The 23,850-nt window shown below is 41.0% G+C and overlaps 3 protein-coding genes across 3 annotated transcripts in view; 2 read left to right on the forward strand and 1 right to left on the reverse strand.

The window, feature by feature from the left end:
* Nucleotides 1–1,836: 1,836 nt before the first annotated feature.
* supt4h1 (SPT4 homolog, DSIF elongation factor subunit) lies at nucleotides 1,837–3,788 on the reverse strand. The gene is made up of 5 exons (XM_007545767.2): nucleotides 3,588–3,788; nucleotides 3,347–3,453; nucleotides 3,159–3,214; nucleotides 2,336–2,389; nucleotides 1,837–2,022 (listed from the first exon to the last, which is right to left on the reverse strand). Exons 1-5 carry the CDS (start codon nucleotides 3,654–3,656, stop codon nucleotides 1,955–1,957), a joined length of 354 nt encoding a protein of 117 aa, XP_007545829.1. The 5' UTR covers nucleotides 3,657–3,788; the 3' UTR covers nucleotides 1,837–1,954.
* Nucleotides 3,789–4,847: 1,059 nt separating this feature from the next.
* hsf5 (heat shock transcription factor family member 5) lies at nucleotides 4,848–9,364 on the forward strand. Its single transcript, XM_016668233.1, has 7 exons — nucleotides 4,848–5,044; nucleotides 5,423–5,971; nucleotides 6,072–6,398; nucleotides 7,143–7,219; nucleotides 7,339–7,647; nucleotides 8,592–8,694; nucleotides 8,795–9,364. The coding sequence occupies exons 2-6, from the start codon at nucleotides 5,479–5,481 to the stop codon at nucleotides 8,658–8,660; spliced, it is 1,275 nt and encodes a 424-aa protein (XP_016523719.1). The 5' UTR covers nucleotides 4,848–5,044; nucleotides 5,423–5,478; the 3' UTR covers nucleotides 8,661–8,694; nucleotides 8,795–9,364.
* A 514-nt stretch (nucleotides 9,365–9,878) lies between these two features.
* rnf43 (ring finger protein 43) overlaps nucleotides 9,879–23,850 on the forward strand; it is a 101,964-nt gene continuing 87,992 nt past the window's right edge. The window contains exon 1 of the mRNA XM_007545768.2: nucleotides 9,879–11,314. Within this exon, the coding sequence (XP_007545830.1) occupies nucleotides 11,105–11,314 (210 nt within the window). The 5' untranslated portion in view covers nucleotides 9,879–11,104. The remainder of the gene's footprint in view (nucleotides 11,315–23,850) is intronic.

Raw genomic sequence — 23,850 nt, forward strand, 5'->3', positions numbered from 1 at the left:
AAAAACCCACTGCCTACTTCTGCAACCACGACAGAAAAGAAAAGAGAAAGGACTGGTTTCCTTATTCTCAGCTACATGGTTTGCACGTCATTCCGTCTTCCTATTTACCGTCCTTTGTGGCCTTTCATTAAAGTAAACAGAAGCATTTCTGGATAAAAGGAACTGCGACAACTGTCCATCAAATGTGAGCCTTTATGAAGTAAAATTTTAAAAAACGGTTATTTCGCTGAGCTTGATATTTGGTCTCCATGTTTTCACCTTGAGTGTGTTGTCAGATTAAGCTAGGAGTGTCATACCGGACTTTCACTAAAGACTTACATTACATCAGCACCGCAGCAGCTATAAGCAAAATGCGCTGCTCCCTCTGCCCACTTTAACAGATATAGAAAGTCCTCAGTGTGCGTGACTTTGATGCATCAGTAAAAAAGAAAAAAAAGGTGAAATCAGACGACCTGCAGGCCTTCGGGACATAAATGGGACTAATTCCTGTGTCACGCAACCAGATGACAATAACAACCAAGCAACCTGAGACGTTATTCTTTTGTATGTGAAACTGTAACCACGGCAGTAACTAAAACTGAAAGATCCCTTCTGGTTACACCGGAGGCTTTTTTGGTGATGGACACCAGGAAGGAGACAGGCGGAGCGTGTCCTACGAACAGGAGAAACTCAGTAGAAAGCGCCATCTTGTGGCCCAGATTAATAAGAACAAGGATGTTTGTGCAACTGTCCAGACCGGTCACAGTGATTAGAGTCGATTCCAGTCTATAGTGCATACAGGTAATTCTCAGTAACACCGAACATCGTTGAAAACTGAATTTACTTCATTAGCTCAATTTGAAAAATGAAACTCGTACATTATATGTATGTTTATTTTGATTATTATGACTTTCAGCTGATGAAAAGACGAAATTTAGTTTCTCAAAAAAAAAGAAGTAATTTTTTTAAAAGGATATTTAGACTAGAAATGTTTATATCCTACAAAATAATGGGGGAAACTGATGTCACCCCTCACAGGAGAGTAAGTCACTATGGGTCTGTTGTACGTTAATTCAAATATACAAATGGAAAGTTGAGTGGAAAGAAAAAGGTGTCAATTTTTAAATTATTCACAAGCCACAGATATTAGAAACTTCTCATCTAGGTAAGGAGGAAAAGGACTGAACTGTTGCTCAGTGGAAGCAAAGTCCTTAGTCAGATTAAAGTAAATTTTGCTTTTAATTTTAATCTACCTGAAAATTTTAGAGCACTTCATGCTGGTGACAAACTTCATAAAGATACTCAATTCACTTTGTAAAAAGCACCCAAATCTAGTCTCAAGAGTGTTTCTGCATAAAACTAGCCTAACCCAGACAGAGACAGAGTTAACAATAAATCACAGTAACTCTAATAAGTTCAGAAAATGAGGCCAGTCCTGTTCTATTTTTTTTTCTCAGCACAAGAAACATGGGGAATTTCCAAAATCTAAGTGACTAAGCATTTGATCACCGTAGTTTCCACGGACCAGGGCTGCATCGCTTTCATCAGTAAATGAACGTGACAGCAGTTGTTCTTTCCAATGACTCCACTGCTTTGCGTCTTTTCCTCGGCTGTGGTTTGTTACTCGGCAACAAAACTGCTGTGTCATCCTGCAGTCTGTCTCACTTTGCTCCGCACACAGAACTGAGCTATTTTTAGCCCCCTTCTGGCAGGCAGCGCCTTCTCCAGCTTTCTCACCGGCTTCTTCACTGTCCAAAACAAAAGTCTGAGCGCAGAGAAGAAGAGCGGTGACCACCTGTTCCCTGACCTCATTGACATTTTCAGTTCTAGAACATGCAAAGATCAGACAGTCATTATGGTTAAAATAAAAAAAAGACTTTTATTTTTATCATGACAAAGAGAACCAGGATCAAAAAAGATGTATACGACTAAATGTGCTGTTGCACAAAGACAAGAAAGCAGGAAACTGAACGAGTTATGTTTTCACTGCTGTGTCTCTGGATTTGTACATCACTCCTCTGCTTTTCAGCTCCCTCACCACACCTTGGAAAAAGGAGACAATCATTAGCAACGTGAAAGGCAAGAAGGCTTAGTAACAAAACACTAAACAGCAAAATCATCTAACTTTTTTTGCATTGTATTTTCTGCATTTTAGGTCGACAGTATGGCGGGTCTGGTTGCCTTGCGGTGTCAGATAGGCTCTTTAAAAAAATGAGGTAAAATAAGATATTCCTCCTGCTCCATAACTGATACTCCGAATTATGTCATGTTTTTGTAGCATTATGGGCAGGCTACAGTTATTGCAGAGACAAAAACATTTCTGCTGAGTGTGTCTGCTTTGCAGTAGGTTTATTACCTGGAGGTAGCCTGCCTGTCACTGACACTGCGTATACACCCGGCTTGCAGTTACCTGTGAAAGAAACAAAGAAATGTTATTTGAACTTGTTTTAAGCGTAGAAAATTAATACTGAGTTGCAATGATTTTATTGCGTAAAGGGTCAGGTGGAGTAAATGAACAGAAATTTCATATATAAGGAAACTGCTGTTCAGACTATTGCAGCTGTAAGAAAAGTCCAGGTAATTAATATGTATCTTTTTTTTTTAGCAATTTCTGTAATTCTGTTCATAAAACCAGAGTACGAACAAATAAACGTCTTTGACATTTAGGTAATGTTTAAATTGGTCTTCAGCAAATATATCAGAAACAAATGGCAAACACATAATTTGAATAACTACTGTGGTGAAATGACCAAAACCCGTAGGACGGTGTTTAGTAAATAAAACAGGTGGAGTCAGTTCTTTTGTGAAGGGAAAATTTTGGATTCCAAGATACATAATGTGAAGGATTTAACTAATCCTTACAACTAACTGAAGTTTAAACAAAGAGCAACTAATATCAACAAAATAGTTGAACTAAATACCTTTCAGCACTCTAAAATGAGAGAGTTGGTCAAAAGATGTATTTATAATGTATTTTTGTATTATATGAAGTGGAATTTTTTTATTCGTGTTTATTTTAAAATATGACACTCTACAGTAACAAATGTGACATGATGGTTGAATAAACATCATATAATGAATGAACTTATATTTACTCGAATCAGTAAAAAAAGGTTTGGGGTCACAATTTATCACATAATGTAAAACGAGGTGCACAGAACTTATAGCCGTAGTTTTACCTATTCTCTGCCATTTAGCCACCCAGCTGTCTTCAGGACTCATCATGGCTACAACTCTGGGAACACACAGGAAGGAAATTAACATTACAATAAGTCAACAATTAATTATTTTTATTTTTCCTGTTCACCAAAGTGCTGTACATGGTAAGTCAGTGTTGCAACATGTTGACTGTTGAGTGATTGTTTACCCATCAAACGAAGAACTTGTGCATTCATAAACCATTTCTCTGTTCCCCTTCATCTGGAGGTACGACTCACAATTGTCACAACCGTCATATTCAAACTGGTCGATGGTCTGAAGACGGCGAAACCCCCCCAAAACAAACAGAAGAGATGAATTAAGCAGAGGTAAATTAAAATTAGAAAAACAAATGCGACAGGAAAGCTAACAGTTAGCATAGACGCTAAATGTGTCTTTACTAGGTTTACCTTTACAAGAGAACACAGCAGACAGGCCCGGAGGTGGCGAAGGTCTTTTGGCACCGTTTCCAGTGCCATTATTTTAAATTTCTTAAGAATGTACCGCTATAATACAAGGTATTAGACTGGCTAATGTTTGTGGCTATGTATTTTTTTAAGCGACGACTAATGACGTAGTAGGAAGCTCTAGGACCCACACTATGGCGTCCTAATTGTGTGCCTGATTAAAAACAAAATCCCAGGAAGCGATCAGTTCCTGTTCAGTTCAGTACATCTTAAAGATATATTAATACCAGAGCCGTTAATGAATATCTTTACAGGACTATGGGTTGTAATGTTTCCGGATGTGTAAATAATCTACTCTGCTGCCGAAAGACAATTAATTTAAATCATTCCAATAAAATTCAGCATTCAATTTACAATAATTCATATTAACGTATTTGTGTATTCTAGCAAACCCTCTTCTCTCTGTACTCAAATGACTGTACCTCCATCTGAGAAACTCCTAAATTTTCAAATGACACATTGATAGTTATTTTTCTATGCAGACCCCACACATCCTGGACACAGATTGTTTATAGACTTTTGCTTTTAGACTGGTGGTAAGGAGTTGCAGTTTCGTCCCCCAGGCTGTCTCTGATTAATAGAATGAACACTTTCCATCTTTGTATGGTGACTTTTGAATAACTGACTCCTTCTGCTTCAGTCCACGCATTGTGTAATTCTTAAATTGGCTTTGGTTCACAATTCCTTCAAGACTGTGGTTATTCCTGTTGCTAGTGCACACTTCTTCCTTCCACTCAAACTGTCATTTGTGCAGGACATAAGACTTTACCATCAAAATTCTTTTCTAAAAGTAATTTTTGTTTTGGTTGGCATCATGTATAAATTTTCTGAGATACAGTGTTTAAGATTTTTATTGGCCATAAGCAATAATTATGACAAATGGGAATATATTTTAGATAAATAAATTACATACTGAATCTACGAGTTTCACTTTTATTAAATTTTAAAATTCCCATTTTCATGATTTTCTAATTTGGTAAAATGCATAACTCAGAAGGATTTTGGTGCATCTTATGTGTAACAATTTGTTTCAGTGTCAGACAGTGAATGTAATTTCTATTCCATAATTGTTTCTTATGGTTTCACATCAAATTTAAACCATTTGAAATGGTTTAAATCAATTTTGGACAACCCTGAGCATCCTCTTTGAGGCCGTCATGGAACAACAGTCAGAAGCTTTAGTCAGAAGCTTCTCCAGATGTGCTGTAGCACAGAGCGCTACAAGAGTTACAACGATATTTAATTTCCCTTTTGGATCAATAAAGTATTCCTCAATTGAACTGAATTTTGATTTAATGGAGACAGTTGGAGCCAGAACCGGGTTACCATGGAAACGTCAGACCTCCAACAGCTCCAACGATTTTGGGAATTCCCAACAGTTTGAGCCACAGTGACCCAAGGTATGTTTACAACTGAGTCTTGGTTTATTCTAGCACTAAATATTTCAAAAATATATATTTGACTTTTTAGGTAGTCTTAAATAACGTCACAAATAGGTTTGTTTTAGTTTAAAGCCGTTTAGCGAGGCTTTTGCTAAAGTTAGCCAACGTTTCATAACTGCTAACAGCAATGCTCGAATATTGCTGAACATTCTTGCGATTTTCAGAAATTTCCTTAAGTTTCCACTCACGATATTATTATTATTTGTAATAATTAGCGTTATGTCATTTTTAGATAATGAATTTGGGCTTTTATTACATTTGGTCTCCAAGAACGAGACTACTAGCTACTTGGTTACAACGGCTAAGTTAGCCCCATGATGTCCGTTGCTTTTTCAGAGGAAGCCCTGCCACTTAACATAGCCTGTTCCTGTTCCAGCTATACAGATGAAAGCATGGATGATGCCAACAATTTCAACCCCGGCAACATCAACCCCAATATTTTCCCCGCCAAGCTTTGGCGTTTGGTGAACAACCCGGCAGACGGAGCCATCCGCTGGGACAGCCGCGGCCAGGTGATTGTCATCGACCAGCAGCTCTTCGAGACCCAGATCCTGTCCCCCACCTCCAGAACCTTCAACAGCACCGACACCTTTAAGACCACCAACTTCTCAAGCTTCGTCCGCCAGCTCAACCTGTATGGATTTAAAAAGGTCGATCTGCCCGCAGACCACGAAGAGGAAGCGGGCAACAGGCTGTATCATCATTTTCACAACCCGAACTTTCAGCGGAGTTGCCCTCAGCTTTTGGAGAATCTCGTCAGGCTCACTGTGGATAACAAAGCCAAGCTTAAAGCCGGACAGGACATAAGCTCCAGGCTTCCCAACCCTAACCGATACCAGCGATTAGGTTTCAGCACAGACGGCAAAGACAATGTCCTAAAAGGAAGTAAGTGAGACCTGATGAACTCCTGTTGTTAATATTGACCAGAATTAACAAAAAAAAATAATAATAATAATTTGTCCATGTCAAACTGTGTTTGGTCCAGGATACTTCTTGCCTCCGCGACCCTCAAACCAGTCACCAGCGCATCCATACCATCCCCATAAATCCCAGACTATGAGACCTCAGAGTGGAACCCCAGTGCCACCACGGTACCTGCGCAGGGTTCCTGGTGCGGCTCTCTCCTCTACCACTCTGCCCCTGGTGAAAGACGAGCCGATGCCTTTGAGGCACCCTTACACCGGAGGGTCCTCAAACTCCAAAACCCTGCATGTTCAGCAGGGCTTCCTACCTCGTATGGGCAACGGAGAAACGCATTTCAATAGTTTTAGTCCTCGGAATCCCCAGTATCAACATGGCTACTATCCCACAGGTAAGGCAAAGGTTGTAATAGTGCGAGTTGACAAATCAACAGAGGCAAGCAGTTGTTGAAAAGTTACTTAAAAGGTTACACAGTTTTCAGAATAGTAGGTTTTAAAATATTATTGCCACTTCAAAAAATTGAACCACCTTTTTCTGCAAATGCAGCTCAAATCAGTCAGTGTCTCTATATCATCTTTCACATCTAGCAAATTATTTTTCCCCCAAATCTTCTTTGCAGTATTGGTCAAACTTAATGATATTTAATAGAGTATTTATGTCTTTCTCCATATTCTTACTTGGATTTAAGGGTGGACTTTAGGTAATTTTAAACCTTGTTTTTCTTATAATCTAAATGAGTCCGTTGCCACCCTGGTTGCATGTTTAGGCTTACTGCCCTTCTGAAAGGTGAATCTACACATCAGTCTCAAGTCTTCTGCAGTCTCTAGCATGTTTTCTTCCAGAGGTATTTTTTTATTATGACATTTCTGTATGCATCTGTTAGCAAATAATTTTAGATTAAAAAGTGATGCATTGAAATGCATGAAAAAAAAAAGAAACTTGAAAGCTACATTCTGCTTGGTATTGATCTACCACGTATAGTAGCAGTACGTTACATTGACATTTGTGGTCACAATGAGAGAAAATGCTAAAAGGTTTATGCGATATGAATATTTCTGCGAGGAAATGCAGATGCAGTCACACGGGAGCTCAAAGTCCTGACTTGAAGCTCTACAATTTCTTTTCCTGTTTGAAGTTTGCCCTTGCTTCCACCCGAACCTTGTCTCACCGAATATAGCAGGCCTCCAGTTTCCTCCCAGACGTTTTTACCAGGTCGGTGAATAAGAGTGAATTAATTTTTTTTTTTTAATGTTTTCATCATTAACTCGGTTTTTAAAACATGATTGACGTCTGAATCCGTTTTTGTTTGTTTTTTTTTTTAACTCATGTAGGCTGAAGGTCCCGTGACCGTGTTCGACCCCAACCGCAACTTACAAACTCCCGAGAGCCAGGAAGTGAAAAAGCCTGAAGTTAACTTAGATGTAGTTTTCCAGATTGCAGATGAGGTGATGCAAACTTCACCCGGTGCCTGTCTGGTGAAAGTGGAGAGCGCAGAGAAACCCGTCTCCGTGCCGCTGCCTGCCTCTGACCCCAGGGATGCCGTCGCATGTAAAAACAGCATTTCGACTGTAATTAAAAAGGAGGAGGAGGAACTTGTGGTTTCAGTACCTGAGCAAATGGCTGAAGATGCTATATATGAGGTAAGTCTTGGTGCCAAACACGTCTTTATTGGAGTTCACATTTGCTCTTGAAGGAAATGAACCGTGAATTTATTGGAAACACCTGGAAATGTTGTGTCTGCTATTTGCAGGCTTTGCTTAGACTAGCGAATGATTATCTTTATTATTAATGTGTGCCTTTGTGCTTTTGTGTGTTAATTATACACAAAGCATAAAGTTTACTTACATTTACTTACAAGTTACATTTTGGTAATATATAGAAGCTTGTTTTAGGTCAATCATTCCTAAATCTTGATGAAAAAAGTACTAATTCCACTTTTTCACTTATGAGAAAAATGTCTTGTTATAAGTGAAATAATTTGCCAATTCCTTAATCAATATTAAGGAATTACTGACTTAAAACAAGCTAATAAATCTAGCTAAAAATGTTACTTGTATGTTAATTTTGTCTTATTTTAAGTGTACTGAGATATTTGCACTAGAAATTAGAGCAAAACGCTTAGTACGAATTTGTGGTATCAAAAATCTAAAACTAAATATTTTATTTTTTTAAGTAGAACGGTACAGTTAAGTTCATTTATTCCTTGGGAAAAACAATTTAACTTATTGAATATTGCATAGACAATAATGTTATTAAAAAGTAAGATTACTCACTGAGAAACAGAGTAGTGCTTTTATAACAGTTTTGCCTAATGTTTTGACTATTCCTGCAGTTTCTAAATAATCTTAACACGATGGCTGGTCCTCCTTTAGTTTTCACAACCTTTTGTTTGATACAACTGGGGAAATTTTTTTTTTACCAAGTTGGATTTCTTTTTCTTGTATGGAGCGGAATACTTAAAACTTCTGTTTACCGTCATACCTGTTTAGATAGTATAAAACTAGGAATGAGTAGACTAAAATCTATTTATTGTTTTTTTTTTTTTTTATTATTTTTTTGTCATCTTCCTCTGTGTCTCGGCAAGGTTCACTTTGATCAAGACAATGATGCTGAGCTCGTAAATGTCGAGGTTAGCAACTCGGTTCAGGATTAAGATGAGCAGGACTGCACAGGGACTTGCTTCTTAGGTAAGGCATGACAGGAACACATTTAGAGGAAAGGTAGTGGAAAGAAAGAGGCTGCATGGTTATCTAGAGTCAGTGACAGGCGGTTACATCTCCCTTTTAGATCTCAGCTCACTGATCGATTCAGCTTGCGACGAGAAGTGTCCACAATGAGTTCACAGTGCGACTTCAGGCTCCACTTTGACGATCCCTTTCTGTGCAAAAAAAGAAAATGTTGTTTTCATATAAATCTTTTCTCTTTAGTTTCTTTTGTGATTGTGCCGTTGTGCTTTTCGCTGTAACTGGAATAATTTCAACTGTAGTATGTTTGTTTTGAACCATTTAAAATTTTACATCAAAGGTATGCATGTTTTTAAGGACTGTAATTTGATATGAAGACTTTGGAAAGGATTCTTATGAATTGTAATGTTGTACGACTCAGCTACTTTAACTCAAAGCAGTGGTGTGTGTCATTGCGGAAAACAGAACCTCTGTTCAATTACATTTCTTAGTGAGTGTTTTTTTTTCTTTTTTTTACGTCAGAAAAATGTTTGGTAAAAATATGAATATTTCCTACTACAAATTGCTTTTATTTTTAATTTAATTTCTTGTCTAAAACGCATTTAAAACCTGTGAATGTCACGATTTTTAAAGCACACTGCAAAACATTCTTATTAAAACAGACTACACTTTCCAGCTGTCTGGTTTATTTACGAGGAATTTGTTGGTACGGCGGAAGTGTTCCATGGCACTAGGGGGAGCCATTTAGCTTTTTTTTTTTATTAGTTTAGATGGCGTGGGCAGCTCCACCCTCAGCTTCTGTACATGCTGCCTTCACGTGTAATTTGTAAATTCAAAGTAAATGAACGAATTTATTTTTTAGAAATAGATTTTTTAAATTTAGCATTTTTACATCGTTTTGATAGGGTTCACCTAAGTATGTAAACATAGTGCTCGATAGTTCCTCGGCTTTTCAAATAAGTATAACGTTACAGAAAATGTAACTAAGTTTAGAGTATTACATTAATTAATTAATTAAGCATAATCTCTTTAGACGACTCAGAATTAACTCTCTTTTAGTTTGTATTTATTCGTCATTAATTACTAAGTGTTTTTGTTTGTTTGTTTGTTTTTTGCCATGGTTAAATTTTGACAGAAAAATAAAATCTGTTTAGGCTTTCACGTGAAGGCAGCAAAGCCTACGAGCAGGTAGAGTGACAATGAGATCCCAGGGGAGCGACAGAGAGTCCGGGAGATAAACTTTTGAGACGGTGTCATAACTGTACACTGTCTCAGGACCCTTACGACGTGCAGCGGGGACTACATGGAGGCTGGACTACTATTCTTTCACACATTTCGGGGTGTTTTTTCCCGTTTACTTGTTTGTAATTTTGATGAGCGATTCATTTTCCCCTGCGTGCTCTCAGGAGGGTCGGTTCTAATTTCTCAATGTGCTGCGGAGGCTCTCTGAAGTCGGGGGTGGCGGTGGGGGGAAGCCTGCCTCTTTTTCGTTTAATTAAGGAGCGACTGTAGAACGTCAGTTAATGGCAGGTTTACAGAAGCCGCTTCGGCGTCCGAGCCAGTTTAGTTACAAAGTTATAAGCTCAGCAAGAAAACTGTCCGTTTGTTCCTGTTAATAATTAGATAGAACCGAGAACACAACCGAGCAGCTTCTTCGAGGATTACTTTTTCACAATTCCCCGGCTGTAAAACACATTGCACAACTTTCCGGTTTCGCGTCTTATCCGCCAGCATGGCTCCCAACTCTCCGGCGGCAACCTGTATCCCAGCCTTTGAAGTTCAAGCCGTGACTCTCGAGCGTTTTCGGTGGATTTATCCAGAAAATGCGGCGCCTACGGGACGGGCTCGCTTCTTCTGACACTTTCACCCAGCTCGTGTTTGCTCGCACAACGTGACTGAAAGACGCCGCGGAATTACGTCTTACTGCAATATAAAGCACAAGTCGGATACACGACCGGGATTTGAGCCAGCGGAGAGGGATAGCTACGCCAGTTCATCTCTAAGGAAAACAACCTGCGAGCGAGGAGATCTGAGTTTTTGGTGTGATGCAGAGCGGCGTTTTTGGAAATCAGTGCACGCTTCAGGTTCCTTCATGCTGCATTGGAGTTTCCACCTTTCACTTTAATAAACACTGGATGCAGGTTCATTTAGGCCTGCTAGATTCTCTACCATAACCTGTAGTGTTTTATATATGTGTATATATTTTAACCCAGATGCTGAATGGAAGTTTAAGGAGTTCTAATGGAAGCCCTTCATCATTAACAGTTTGGATTATAGCTCATTTCTTTGGTAGGTAGTTTACTGAGGTAGAAAAAAAAATAAAGAAGAAGTGGGACCTGTTCATATAGGCTAGGTTGATATTTCTGACAAAGTCCACCATGTGCGGCCGGGCACCGCCGCTCCAGCCGAGGCCATGACCGTCCCTCTGCGGCGCCTCGCCGGGCTCTGGCCGTGGCTGCTCATGGCGGCCCTGCAGGTGGTGCTGGGCCAGCCGAGCATGGAATCGGGACTCCGAGCGGTCATCAACGTGACTCTGGTGAAGGATCCCACGGGGAAGCCCATCGTTTTGAAAGGGGAGTTCGTGGGAGGAAGTGCAGGCAATGCGCAAGGGAAGCTGAAGCAGGTAAGGAGTGATGCACTGGCCACTGAGTAAGACATTACCTTTAATCTAATCAAGCCTCTGCACTTGATGTTTTTGTTTATTTTTTTTTTTTTATTGTTTTAGAAAATGCAACTTTGCAAAACTGTGCAAAGGTGCATTTGCTCAGTTGCTTTTTATTGCAAATCCATGAATTGCAACCACTACCTTAATGGACCAGGAACGTTCAAAAGTATTTTTTGAAAAATAACTAATATTTGAAAAAAAGAGGGGAAGTGCATCTGAAACACGTTTATTGAATACGGATATTGTCATTCCACCATAGCATGCCTTTCACTGCCCCACCTCATTGAGATGGGATTTATTTCCTCCCCAACTCCACCTGTTTCTATCAGTTTACACATCATCAACTGTCTGATAATGATTTTCACACCTCCGCTGGTTTTTATAGCTGCAGTTTACAGTCATGCCCCAGCGAGTGTCAAATTAACTTCAGGTATTTAAATATGCATTTGACCTGTACTTTTTCAACTCCAAAGGATCTTAAAAAGAGATGTTTAATTTTAATATGACCAGTTTCAAGGTTACACATTTCATCATACAGCCTCCTAAAGTTACATAAATGTCCCAACACACGTTGAAGATGTCATCAAGATCCTGGCATGATTCTGGATTATTACCAGAAATGGCTTTGCTACCTGGTATAGTCCATACAATTCAAATAAGCTTACAGTTAGCATGCTCTGTCCATTCCAAAATTAGTTTTTAGGTGTGTGAGGGATCACAGTCTTGTTGAAACACCATTTGACAGAAAGTATCCCCCCAGTTAAAAGTTTTTTTTTGTGTGTGTGTGTGTGTGCGTGTGTGTGTGTGTGTGTGTGTGTGTGTGCTTTTTTTATTATTATTTTGTTTTATTTTAAGAAATATCCAAAAACTATCAGGAAATGTGAGGTGCTGATGAGGCATCAATGTCCACAGCGACCAAAAAAGAAAAAAAAAGAAGCGCCTTGCTTCTCGAAGAACTGACAATTTGCAGCTGCCTACATGGACAAGCCAAATGCTTTGTGAAGGAAAAAAAAAATCAGGATTAGAAGAAAAACGGATTGAACTCGCAGGCTACAAGCACCTGTAGAGGTGTTAAGCCTACGAACACAGTGCCAACTAGCGAGCACGGCAGTAGTAGCATCATGCTGAGGGCCTCTCACTGCTGCTGCTACTTCTGCGTTGCACAAACGACAGGAAGAAAGAAAACCTTCAATTCTTCTCCGTTACATCATTTGAGTTTTGTTTTCCCGTTTCGGCGCTGCAATAGGAAAATTATCCCAAACGCACATAAAAAAAACCCAAAACACTGACTTTGAAATTTTTTGCAATCATTAAACTTCTGGATTAGTGTCAAATTACACGTATTGAAACATTTAGGATCTAAATGCCCAAATGAATTAAATGAGCTATACCATTTACAATCAGCACAGTTATCCAATATTCCAGCAGATTTATGCCAGCAGCTCGGCGATTAGAAAAGAAAAGAACAGTTCAAATACATAATCAAAAGGCCACGATTCACATTAGATTCATGGATGATGAGTGTATGTTAACATCTGACTGGAACTGTGTGTGCTTGGATTGCAGATTTCAGTGTCTCTTAGCTGCTTAATCACATCCTGACATCCTACTTATCGTAGCTTGACAGACGATCAAAATTCCTTCACCAGAGCAGAGGGCAAACATTTCATTTCACTCGGTTTGTTTTGATAATGCTTGTGGTTGTCAACTGCTGTAGGTGGCGCATCTTTTCCAACGCGTCACATGCTGTTTTTATTTTAATTATGTAAAGCACTTTGAAATGCCTTGATGCTGAAATGTGCTATACAAATAAAATTTGATTTGATTTTTGATTTTGAACGCGACCGCTTTTTCGCATCAGCTATTTTTGCAATCTGATGTTCGTCTGATGCATTTAATATCAAGGTGTGGCACAAGGCTTTCAAAAAGCAGCTAATCATGTTGAGACCAATGAACGCCCTTTGTTTATTTGTTTTTCCCCCATTTTGATATAAAAAAAATTTATATATTAGCCTTGAAAAATATTAAGTATGTGGCCAATTCAGTTTGCATATTTAGCATTCAGGAGCGGATTAAGCTATAAAGCTGGCCTGTTTGAATTTATTTACCGTCTCCAAAGGAACGGGACGGCAGATAACAAGGCCCTGTAAGATCTCGTCTCTCCTCACTCACCAGGTGTGGGGCTACTTGTGAACATTTAGCCAGATGCTTCAGTTTGCCATAAGGCTCCACGCGGCTTCGTCACGGAGAAAGCCCTGCGTTAGACATGGTTAAAAACCTCCCCTGTTTTTCCCTCTCCTGGTAAAGCTCATCTGACTTTGCAGAGTTTGTGTGAGATGTTGAAAGCGTGTTACGGATGCACATCACGGCGCTGCTCGGATCAAAGGCGCTTCCAGCTCTCTGGGATTTCCAGCTTACTTTAGTGTTTTTATTTTTTTCTTCACCTCACCAAACCTTGCTGAGTTTTGGAGATGAGTGTTTTTGTTTTTCGTTAAGGATAAATACAGGTTTATGTGGTTCACGTTTTGACACATAAGTAAAAGAAGTTTCCAGCTTTAAGATAACCGTCCTGATCTGTGCCACGCTCAGAATACCTGCGGCCTAAATCATTCGTTTCCCTCCCCGCATAACCACACAGGCGTAGTCAGATCATTGATTGCAGTTCTGTCTAAAACCAGGAAGGTAAACTTTATGCAGACCATCTCTTCTGAAAACTGTTCTCACAGTGCACAGAAATTGTTATGCTGCAGGATGCTTTTTGTTAGCACACCGACCTGTTTCAACAAGTCTTCTTCGGTTTTTTTTTGCCACTGCTGGCAGCTTTATGTACCCGCTTTATGTTCTTGTCATTCATTGGATGAAGTGGATAAAGGTTTGAAAGTTTGATGTAGAAATTCTCTGCGTGTTTTGATTCTCACTTGTAATCTGTCTTCGGCATTAACCACATCAGTGTGGTAATTAATCGTCATGGGTTCCATATCTGATCAAAGATATGAGTATAAATTTTCAGCAGGTGTGTTTTTCCTGGAGAGGTTCAAGATCTGAGTATTGGGTTCAAATGCTGATGTCTGGTTCTTGTAAAACTCTGATCTGAGCTAAATCCGAGTTTTTGTTGAGGAACTACAATGTAAGTTGATATTAGAACAGCAATAATTGTGTCCTGATTATTATTAATTATTTATATTAGAAGCAAATGTAACATTTAAAAAAGAGAGAAAGGGAGCAGTCCATGTAAAACAAAATGACGACAATAAGGACAGCTTTGATGTTGGTTAACGATTAGCATGGTTAGCATTGGCTAGCTTTGCTGGGATAACAGTCTCAGTGTATTTTCTGTGGAGAATGTGACAGTTCCAAAAGGTACAATGACAGAGAGAGGTTTCAACTTTAAAAACGAATAAAACGGAGCACTTTTGCCGTGCTTTTTGAAGTCTTGCTTTCTCTTGCTCTTTCACAGCCTGAATGAACTGTAGATATCATAGAAAAAACAGTTTCTTTTGACACGGCTAGGTACATCTCTGTGCTTCCTCAGACTTCGGGTTTAAAACGCATAATAATAGCTAACCGCAGGTCTTCGTCACTCAGTGACAGCACCCACACAAAGAGTGTTATTCTTACCACATCCTGTTTAGCGTTTAAATGTGGCGTTGATGTGAACCTGATTTCCGACTGGCCGGTCACCAGCCAGGTCAATCAAGCCAGCTGATTTGACAGTGCATCTCAAATTTTTAACGGGTTTCCAACATATCATAACCATAAGTAGGATGGTTAATAAGTTATCTTTTACAGTATTTAGGTTTCTGCTGTGGCATTTCCTTTAAAAATGTTAAATGGGAGTATTAAGAATTTTCCAAAGTTATTACATAAATGCTAAATACATATCAAATATGACCTACAGGAGAATTGACCTCGTAATTTAACGTCTTGAAATTGAGCCTGTCTCTTCAAAATCTCCTGCTCTTTCTGAAACCACATCTGCAGGAAGTCATCACAACATCGCTCCTCTGTTTGCCCTTAAAAACGTTTTGACCAACGTTGCGCTGATGCGTAGTCCCACCAGCTGTTTGCTGGTTGGCTAGTCTGAAGGAGCTGAGTGGGGAAGTCGCTCTGAGGAGGAGCGCCGTCCTCGAATGTGGCGCTGGGTCCACCCGGGCTTTTTTGCACAGCTGAATGGTTGCCACGGAGATTAAACAATTTCTTAAACATGCTTGAACAATCAAAGCAACACTCCAGGTATGATTTTGATGAAGGGGAATACATTCTAACATGATGTAGAGCTCAGAAAGAGTTGATTTTACATAACACTGCCCCTGTTATCATGCTGGCTGACATGAGGGGGCCAAACATGTACCACCGGGGAACAGAGGAAGTTCACAGCTTTCTTCAGCGCATCCAAGTCATGCGACTTCACTTTGGTATGTAACTCCCTCTGATCTTTTAAACCGCGCTCTTCCTGGACGTATGCCCTGTCCGCTGAATGGACACGTTCATTGGACCACTGGCTGGGTTCTGGCCAGCACTATTTGGACAAACACTAGTGCAGAGGAATTCCTCTCTCTGTCTCACTCTCTTTCTTTCTTTCTCTCTCGCCGTCTCCTTTCCAAAATGGAGCTCGGTGATGAGAGGAGAGGTCCCAGAACTTGGGAGATAACGCTCGGAGCTTTCCTTCGGGTCTCTGTGGGGAGAAGGAGATGGACTTTATCCTCCTTAACAGGCACGGAGCCCAATTACAGAGCATCATTAAAGCTCCACCTATTTCCACTTAAAACCATCTTGACTTTCTATTTTCCCCTTCTCACTGTGGCATTTTTGGCTCGTTGTTCCTTATGCCATGTTGCCCCCATGAGAGCTCCCTCAGATTCATCAGCTATAATTAAGGCAGGCCACCAGTTAACTCTGCACCACTTCACATTCCTCACCCCCTCCTCCCCCTGCGTCCCTTTCCCAGTTTCCTAAAAGGCACAGAATGTTTCCCCCTCACCTCCCTCTTCCTTTCTCTCTCTCTCTCTGTCTCTCTCTCACTGAGTCCCCCTGGCTGTCCAGGGCTGCTATCTCCACGGCGCCCTCACCCCGGGCCCTCGGCGCAGCCGTTTGGGAGCGAGGGATGGGAGGGCGGAGCGGGCGCTGAGGGACGACATCAAAGCTTGACCAGTTCCGAACGTGAGCTGGGATGATTAAAAGCTGAGTCTGTTTACACTGGGCTTCCCATTCGGGCCCCCTCTCCCCCCTCCCTTTGGACTTCCTGTCCAAACTTCCTATCTCCCTGGATGAGATAACGGCCTGTCCAGGGCTCCTTAGGGCTCCTTGCCACTTAACGTTGCAGGAACCGTCATAATGCATAGTTAGTTCTGCTAATATGTCAGAAATGTATGGAGCCTTAAAGTTTATCGAAGCCTGTGTGCAGTGTCTTGAAAAAAGTACTCACACCCTTTAAACATTTTCACATCTTCTCACACTCCAACCGAAAACTCTGATGTATTTTTACTGGGTTTTACAAAAGGTAGCTTGTTATTTTGAACCAGAAAAAAAATGGTAAAAAAAAAAGAGTCAAAAGCGATTTAGATTTTTTTATTTATTTTTTTTTTAAATACATCAACTTCCTTTATTTCTAAACAGTAGACAAGATGACACTTGCTAGAAGTTCTAATGTGCTTATTGACGCCATGAACCTTAGAATCAGTTGAACAAGTAATTAGAAAACAGGTTTCTTAACTGTGTAAACAAGGTTTGGGCGCATGCCAGATTAGCAACAACCCCAGTTACTTTCTGTGTTTCTGTTAATTTTGCATCATATTTTCTCTGCTGATCTAGTAGAATCAGCTGGTTCAGCAGGTTTCTAATAACAGTGTGACGCTCCTTTCACTATTGGTCATACATGTCAGTAGAAAAAGAATTGTAACTGGATTTTGAGGGAACAGTTTTGTTTTTCTCCATCACTTCATACTTTTGTAGTTTTGGGTCATTTTCCACTATGTTTTTGGGAACTGAGATGTTTTCATTCCTTGCTCTAGCTTGATGGTGTAAGTGTCATCCTATGAGGATGCTAAATTCAGGCAAATCCTGGGAGGAATTCCCTTTTGGAGGTTTTGAGGCTTGAAACTGGGGTAGAGATTCCCCTTCCAGCAAAGACAACAACCTGAAACATGCAACCGGAGCTACCATGGATTGGTTTTAGATCAAAGCATGTTACAGCGTTCAAATGGTTCAGTCAAAGTCCAGATTCTGAGAATCTGTGGTGAGACTTGAAAACTGGTCTTCACCGACACTCTCAATCCAAACTAACTTAAAAAATAGTTTAAAGTAAAGACTCTTTTTGCTTTAAAATCATGCATATTTTTCCTACCGCTTCACCCTTAAGAACGACTTTTTCTCAGTCTGGATCTGTCACATAACTCCTTGGTGTAATTCATTAAAGTTTGTATTGTAATGAGGCTAAGTGTGGAAAAGTTGAAGGGGTATGAATATTCCTGAAAGGCACTCTGGATACTTACATTGTTTTTATTTCATGCCAAGCATTAGTCAGCATATTTATTGTTTCGCATAATATAAATTTGATGCAAGCCAACTGTTTTTGTTTTTGTTTTTTTGTTTTCTTGATCTGTTCACTACCAGGAAAGAGCCTCAGGTGAGCCTACAGTGTCATTGGAGGTCTCCAGTCTGGATTTTACACATTCAGACTTCTCCTGGCTCCGCTGATATGGGAGCCATATGAGACTCGAATATAAATATGCCTCTTGGCATCTCTGGCAGTCGAGTTAAGGAACAAGCAAAATCGTCCTAAGCTCACAATTTCCTCCTTGCTTTCGCCATAGCGCCTTATGATTTTTGTGTTATTAACGGGTATTTTTGTAGAAGGGGAGACCATTCAGGAACAGCCTGGCTATTACTCGATAACATAAGGGATGAAAGAAGGGATTATTTACCCCTCCACCCCCTGTTTGGTCCATTTAGCAGTGCTAGCCCCTCCTTCCTGCAGAAAGAGCTCAGTTCTTGCGTCTGGCTTCATGCCATGAGCAGACCCCTACGTGTGTCCAGGCAATCAGACAGGCCGCCACTAATGGTTTCTCCTTAGCAGGGATCTGACAAAACAGAGCCCTGCAACACAGGAAGTCGGGGCTACCGCTGTCCTGTCCGCCGTTTTCTACTAGAAACGGCTGAGGAGACGCGTCCAAGGACGGCGGGAAGAAGAAGGGGGGAAATCTGCAGATGTCTCAGTCCTCCCAGTCCCCTTCTTTTTTAGCCATTAGGCTGTGTCTGGAATTTTTGAACGTTACACAACGCATTTTTGTCTCCCTTTCATAGCACTCCATGTGCAAATAACCAAGAAAGCTGTCTGCTTCTTCACTCTATCAATGTCACTCACGTAGCCACTCCCTCACACATCTGCAAAACAAAGTCCCATGCTAAATATGATATCTTTTTATAGCACAGAAACACGCAGACAGGCACATAGTAGTTGAGTGCTGTATGGTGAAGCCATTACTACCGGGCTTATCAGGGAACTGGCTCACGGGGCGGAAAAAGAAACAAACAGCGTCTCTCTCATCTCTTTCTTCCCTCGAACACGTACGCCGTGGGTCCCTTTGGGGAACTGCTGGCACACCGAGGGAGCCGCGAATGCACGCAGCTCTTCTGAGTCTCGCCTTCATCTCACCGCGCTTCCGTTGGAGCGGAGGAAGGTGACTCACCACCATCTTTAAAAGCACACAAGCGTATCGTCATTTTCCTTGAATGGTAGATTGGGGACCGGTCAGGGAAGACGTGCTCTCAGGGTCGGTGGCGGTTTTACCGCCTCTCCTACAGCCGTTCGGAGTTTGTCGCTCCAGCTCGAGTCGAGGGAAGCACCTGTCGCTTTCCAGCTGAAACCGATCCACTGAGAGCACAGAGGAGAGGCTGCTGATCCATCGTGGACGTGGAGGCCAAGCCATCCTCTCTCTGGGGGGGATCAATGGCACATTTATAGAGATTTACAGAGAACCGTGTTGCACGCATGACAGTTGTACCACCCCTCGCGAGAATTCACGAGCCGCCGAGAAGAAGGGTTGACTTCATCTGTGTCTGCGCAATTCAAAAGGTCATGATCGGTAGAACGAGCTTTAGCATTGCTTTGGAGTTTTATCACTAAAACTATTTATAAATGAAGAGATAGTTCTTGCATCGTACATTGTCCTGTAATGCAAAAAGGCAACTCGCATGCTCCTTGAACTTTTTCCAGTTTTGCCACATGACGGTCACAAAGTTCAGTGTCTCTTCGTAGGGCGCTAGAGGACAAACCAACACAAACTACGATGTAATTGTGAGATTGAAGGAGATGATAAATGATTTTCAGGGTTTTTTTTGCTGAATAAATGCTGACGTAGTAAATAAATGCTGGAAAAGACATTAGTCGTCAGTCCCATCTATTTTGGTATACCTAAATAAAATCCTTTGCAACCAACTACATTCTCAAGTCACCCAGTTTGCAATTTATTTTCAGTATAAACACAGTTGCTTTGAAAAACAGCAGCATTATGAAGAGCAAACACAGCAAACGTGAAAAAAAGATGCTCTGGACAGATTCAGCTCAATTTAAAAAATACTTTATTTTTCCCAAAGGGAAATTAAACGTTTTCATAAGTCACTGCTAATCCACCTCATTTGCTTTTGCCACTCCTCTTTAAAGTTGCGTCTGGTTGGAAAGTCGGGCGGAGAGTCGCTGGATTTGGGGATGTGATCGTTATCCATTATGATGGATTAGAGAGATGGTTTAAGCTTCCCTGTCTGCATCTGAAGCCTCTTTTTCAGCTCCTCTGGCATCCGGGGTTGTAGCGAGGGCGTTATTTGAGCTCTTGATATGCTCGTCAGCGGCTCACACTTGTAAAAACAATACATGGTTGGGCATCTTTACAAAATGTCAGAGAGTAAAAAATTTTCCTAAAAAGTTCAATGTCCCAACCAAAAAAAAAAACCCGATGAACTAAAATCTACATGCTGCCACTATGGACTGGGCAATTCTAGAACAAATCTGATGCGTTTGGCCTACTTGCAAACATTTTTGTGTTTTGTGGAAAGCTAACACCACACATAATCACACCCCTACCTCTCTGTAAAACATGGCAGTGGCAAAATCATGCTCCTCTCACTCAGCCGGGACCAGGAAGCTGGTCAGAGTTTATACGAAGATGGATGATGCTAAATACAGGGCGGTCCTAGGAGAAAACCTGTTAGGGGCTTGCAAAAGACTTGTAGCAGAGCAGAGTTTCACCCTCAAGCAGAGAACAGCCCTAAACATGCAGACAAAGCTGCAATAAAATGGTTTACATGAACATGTGTTAAAATAACCCAAAGTCCAGACCTAAATCCGGTTAAGAAGCTTTAGAAAGTCTTTAAATTTGCTGTTCACTGACATTAGCTACGCTTCCATCCAACTGGTCATGTGAATTTTTGGTGAGCTTTTAAAATGTCGCAGGAAAGACGAAAAGGGGTGAATTAGGCGTGTTTCCATCTACCGGTTTGGAGCAAGTCAGCCAGGCTACGCAGTGGGTAACTTTGCTAACCAGAGAATTTTAACCCAACAAGATGTAAAGATGCAAACTAGCATGAACCACACATCTCAGAAAAATGGAGCGAGTCCTCCACCCAAGCTAGAGGTTTGGATTTAGGAAGTTTTGGGGGGATTTCATTTGTTAAGGCCCACCGGTCGATGGGAGCGTTTGCTACGTCAGTATTTATTCTGTAAATGCGTTTCCATCTGCTCTTTAGCGTATTTTCAGAAAAGCTAAAAAAAAAAAACCCCACCTCAGCTGAACGTAAAAACTTTTTTTGTTGTTGCAAGTTTTAGGACGTTTTTTTCAAATTTTGCAGTTTCCATCAAGCTATTGTAATGTGATAATTCAAAATGCACATAAGAAACACTGCTAACGCTGAGTCACATCTCCACAGAGTTAACTGGAGCCACATTAGAAGGTATTATGAGTTCAGTCGTTAGTGAGCCACATCACAACACACAGTAAATCTGCTGATGATGACCTTTGCAGTTCAATGGATACTGCAAGCATGGAGAATGTTACTCTTGACTGAATAGTATTGTAATTCTTAAGTTGGTTACAATCACAATCATTTTGCACACCAATGCGATAGAGATGAAATGTAGTTTTATTTTACTGCAGTGAAAAATCCTTGGTTTTCTTGCATATATGTGGCGTTGATTTGATTAACTGTAGACAGGAACTCAGTCTTTACCTAAGGACTAACTTTTGAAATCTCAGAAATGTATTGGGGGAAGAAACCTTGATCAGGACATCCCCCGGTTAATGTTTTGGCCCTTTCGGCCACGACGTCTGCCAGTAACAACTTCTAAGAGCAGAGCTCTCTGTTCCCGGCGACATCAAAGGCTCAGAAGCCTCTCTGCAATTTTTCATTTCGCTGCCTGTGTTGTTCCTCTTCATCCTAGCAGAGCAGCTTCGAATTCCCTCCCCCGCTCACCTCCTCTCCTCTCCTAACCAGCCCTCTCTTGTTTCTTGACAGCTCTTTAAAATGGTTGTAATTCATTGCATGTGCTTCAGTTTCAAGGACAGAAACGGCCGCACGCTCTCAAAAGGCAGGAAGCTCTTCGTTTGCCGAGAACTTGGAGGAAAAGAGTCATCACCACCGCCACAGATAAATGCTATCTGACAAACACCCTCCCTCTCCCAGGCTCCCTGTGGCTCCTTCAGTCACTTGCTCAGACATTTTTTTTTTTTTTACTATAGCTTTGTGCTCATCTCTTTGGTAAATACAGCCTGTAAGTACCTCCCAAAGCGAAGCAATCTCATTCAAAGTTGTTTGGGTTCCATACGACAAAACTATTTGCGCAGCATGTTTATGAAGGACAGATTTACAGCTGCAAAGCTGCAGAGCAACATCGTTAAAAAGGCAGCAGCGTCTGCAGGAAGCAAAAGAGCAAGAAAGGAGCACGCTTTTTTTTCTTTTTCTTTTTTACTTTGCCGCTTGAACGCTTGGCTCAATGATCCGAAGGGTGAAGAGCTTTCACCTGCGTGACGGTCCCTTTTTTTTCCCCCACTTTTTTTCCCCACTTTTTTTTTTTTACTATTTATGTGTGTGCAGGCATGAATGAGTCTCTGCAAGTGTGTCCAAAGTGTGTTTGAGTGCATAAGGGGTGGAGCTCCCGTACTGAGATCATTTACCAAACTCTATTAAGCAAGATCAAAGAGACTTAGATCTTTCAGTGCTGCATGACTACAAAAGCCATATTGTAACCCCAGATTAAGGGAGATAACACTGCTGACAAAAAATGTTCTATGTCTCTGAGAGTCACAAGGTCACTTCCAAACAGCATGTCCCAGCTCAGACATCCTTCCTCCCTTTATTTTAAGAAATGCTTCAGTGTTCTTTTGCTAATAATCTCTGTGCCACCACGTCCATTTACTGTGTGAACAAAGCGGAGCACAGATGTAGGGCTTCGTCATGACGAAGACGTTCGAATTCGCCGGAACGAGCTAAACAGGTTGGCTTTGATACAACCAAATACGCTGCTTTTGATTTTGTCCTTTCCACAGTTTAATAAACACACGATCACTTTCGCAGACAAAAGGCCACAGACCACCCCGTGTCGGTCAGGGCCACGACTGTTGTCAGGTGGAAGTCCAAGCAGCTGGCATATCTGTTCACAGTGCAGCTATAAACAAAGACGATATGAGGACCGCGCAGTGCCAACCCCGGTGACAGATTGTGTTTCGTGTGCCTGCTCGATCATAAAAGACACCTCGTGTTTGGCCCGTCGAGCGGTTTTGTGTAAACGTGTGGCCAACGCAGGAAGAAAAACTGTTATGTTTGTGAGACCAAACATGCCCGCTTTTGATAAAAAGCAGACAAACTTGGCTGTGTCTCTTTAGTTTGGAGGGTTGCAGTTTTTTCCATCAACTCTGACCTCAAATTTCGACGTGGCTGCCACAGACACAAATACAGGAGTAGATAGTGGAATAAACTGCTGATGTGCCTTTTTTTGCTGCTTTGCGTCTTGCAGGTTTTCTACTAAACAACCTCTGTTGATGGACACGATCATACAGTATTTGAATGGATTCTGCTTAATTTGCTCATATGGCAAAAAGCATTTCAGCTAAGACAGGCTAACTAGTCAGTTAGCAGTATGAGCTAACTGTTAGTGGCTAGCAGCACTGAAGTTAGCATCCTATTTTGGGGCTCAGTTATACAAAATGAAAACCTTATATGGATGCGCCTACACTGAACCCACAGAACCGTATTCTACTTGTGTAAACACAAAAAGGACAATTTTATTCATTTTTATTTTATTTACTCTGGATTATTTCACAGAGAACACTGATTCTTTATACAGTTTATGATTTGTGAAACCTGTTTGTTAAAACAAAAAAAAAGGGGGAGGGGGTATTGTTAGTTCACCAAAATGATCAGGGAAGTCATGTCTGATCTTGTCCGCTGGATGTATCTTTCCACCGGCGCTTTAGGGTTGGGCGCCATGTCATTCCCGGTCCGAG

Source organism: Poecilia formosa, unplaced genomic scaffold (assembly GCF_000485575.1).
Source record: "Poecilia formosa unplaced genomic scaffold, Poecilia_formosa-5.1.2 Scaffold14, whole genome shotgun sequence".
Lineage (NCBI taxonomy): Eukaryota > Metazoa > Chordata > Actinopteri > Cyprinodontiformes > Poeciliidae > Poecilia > Poecilia formosa.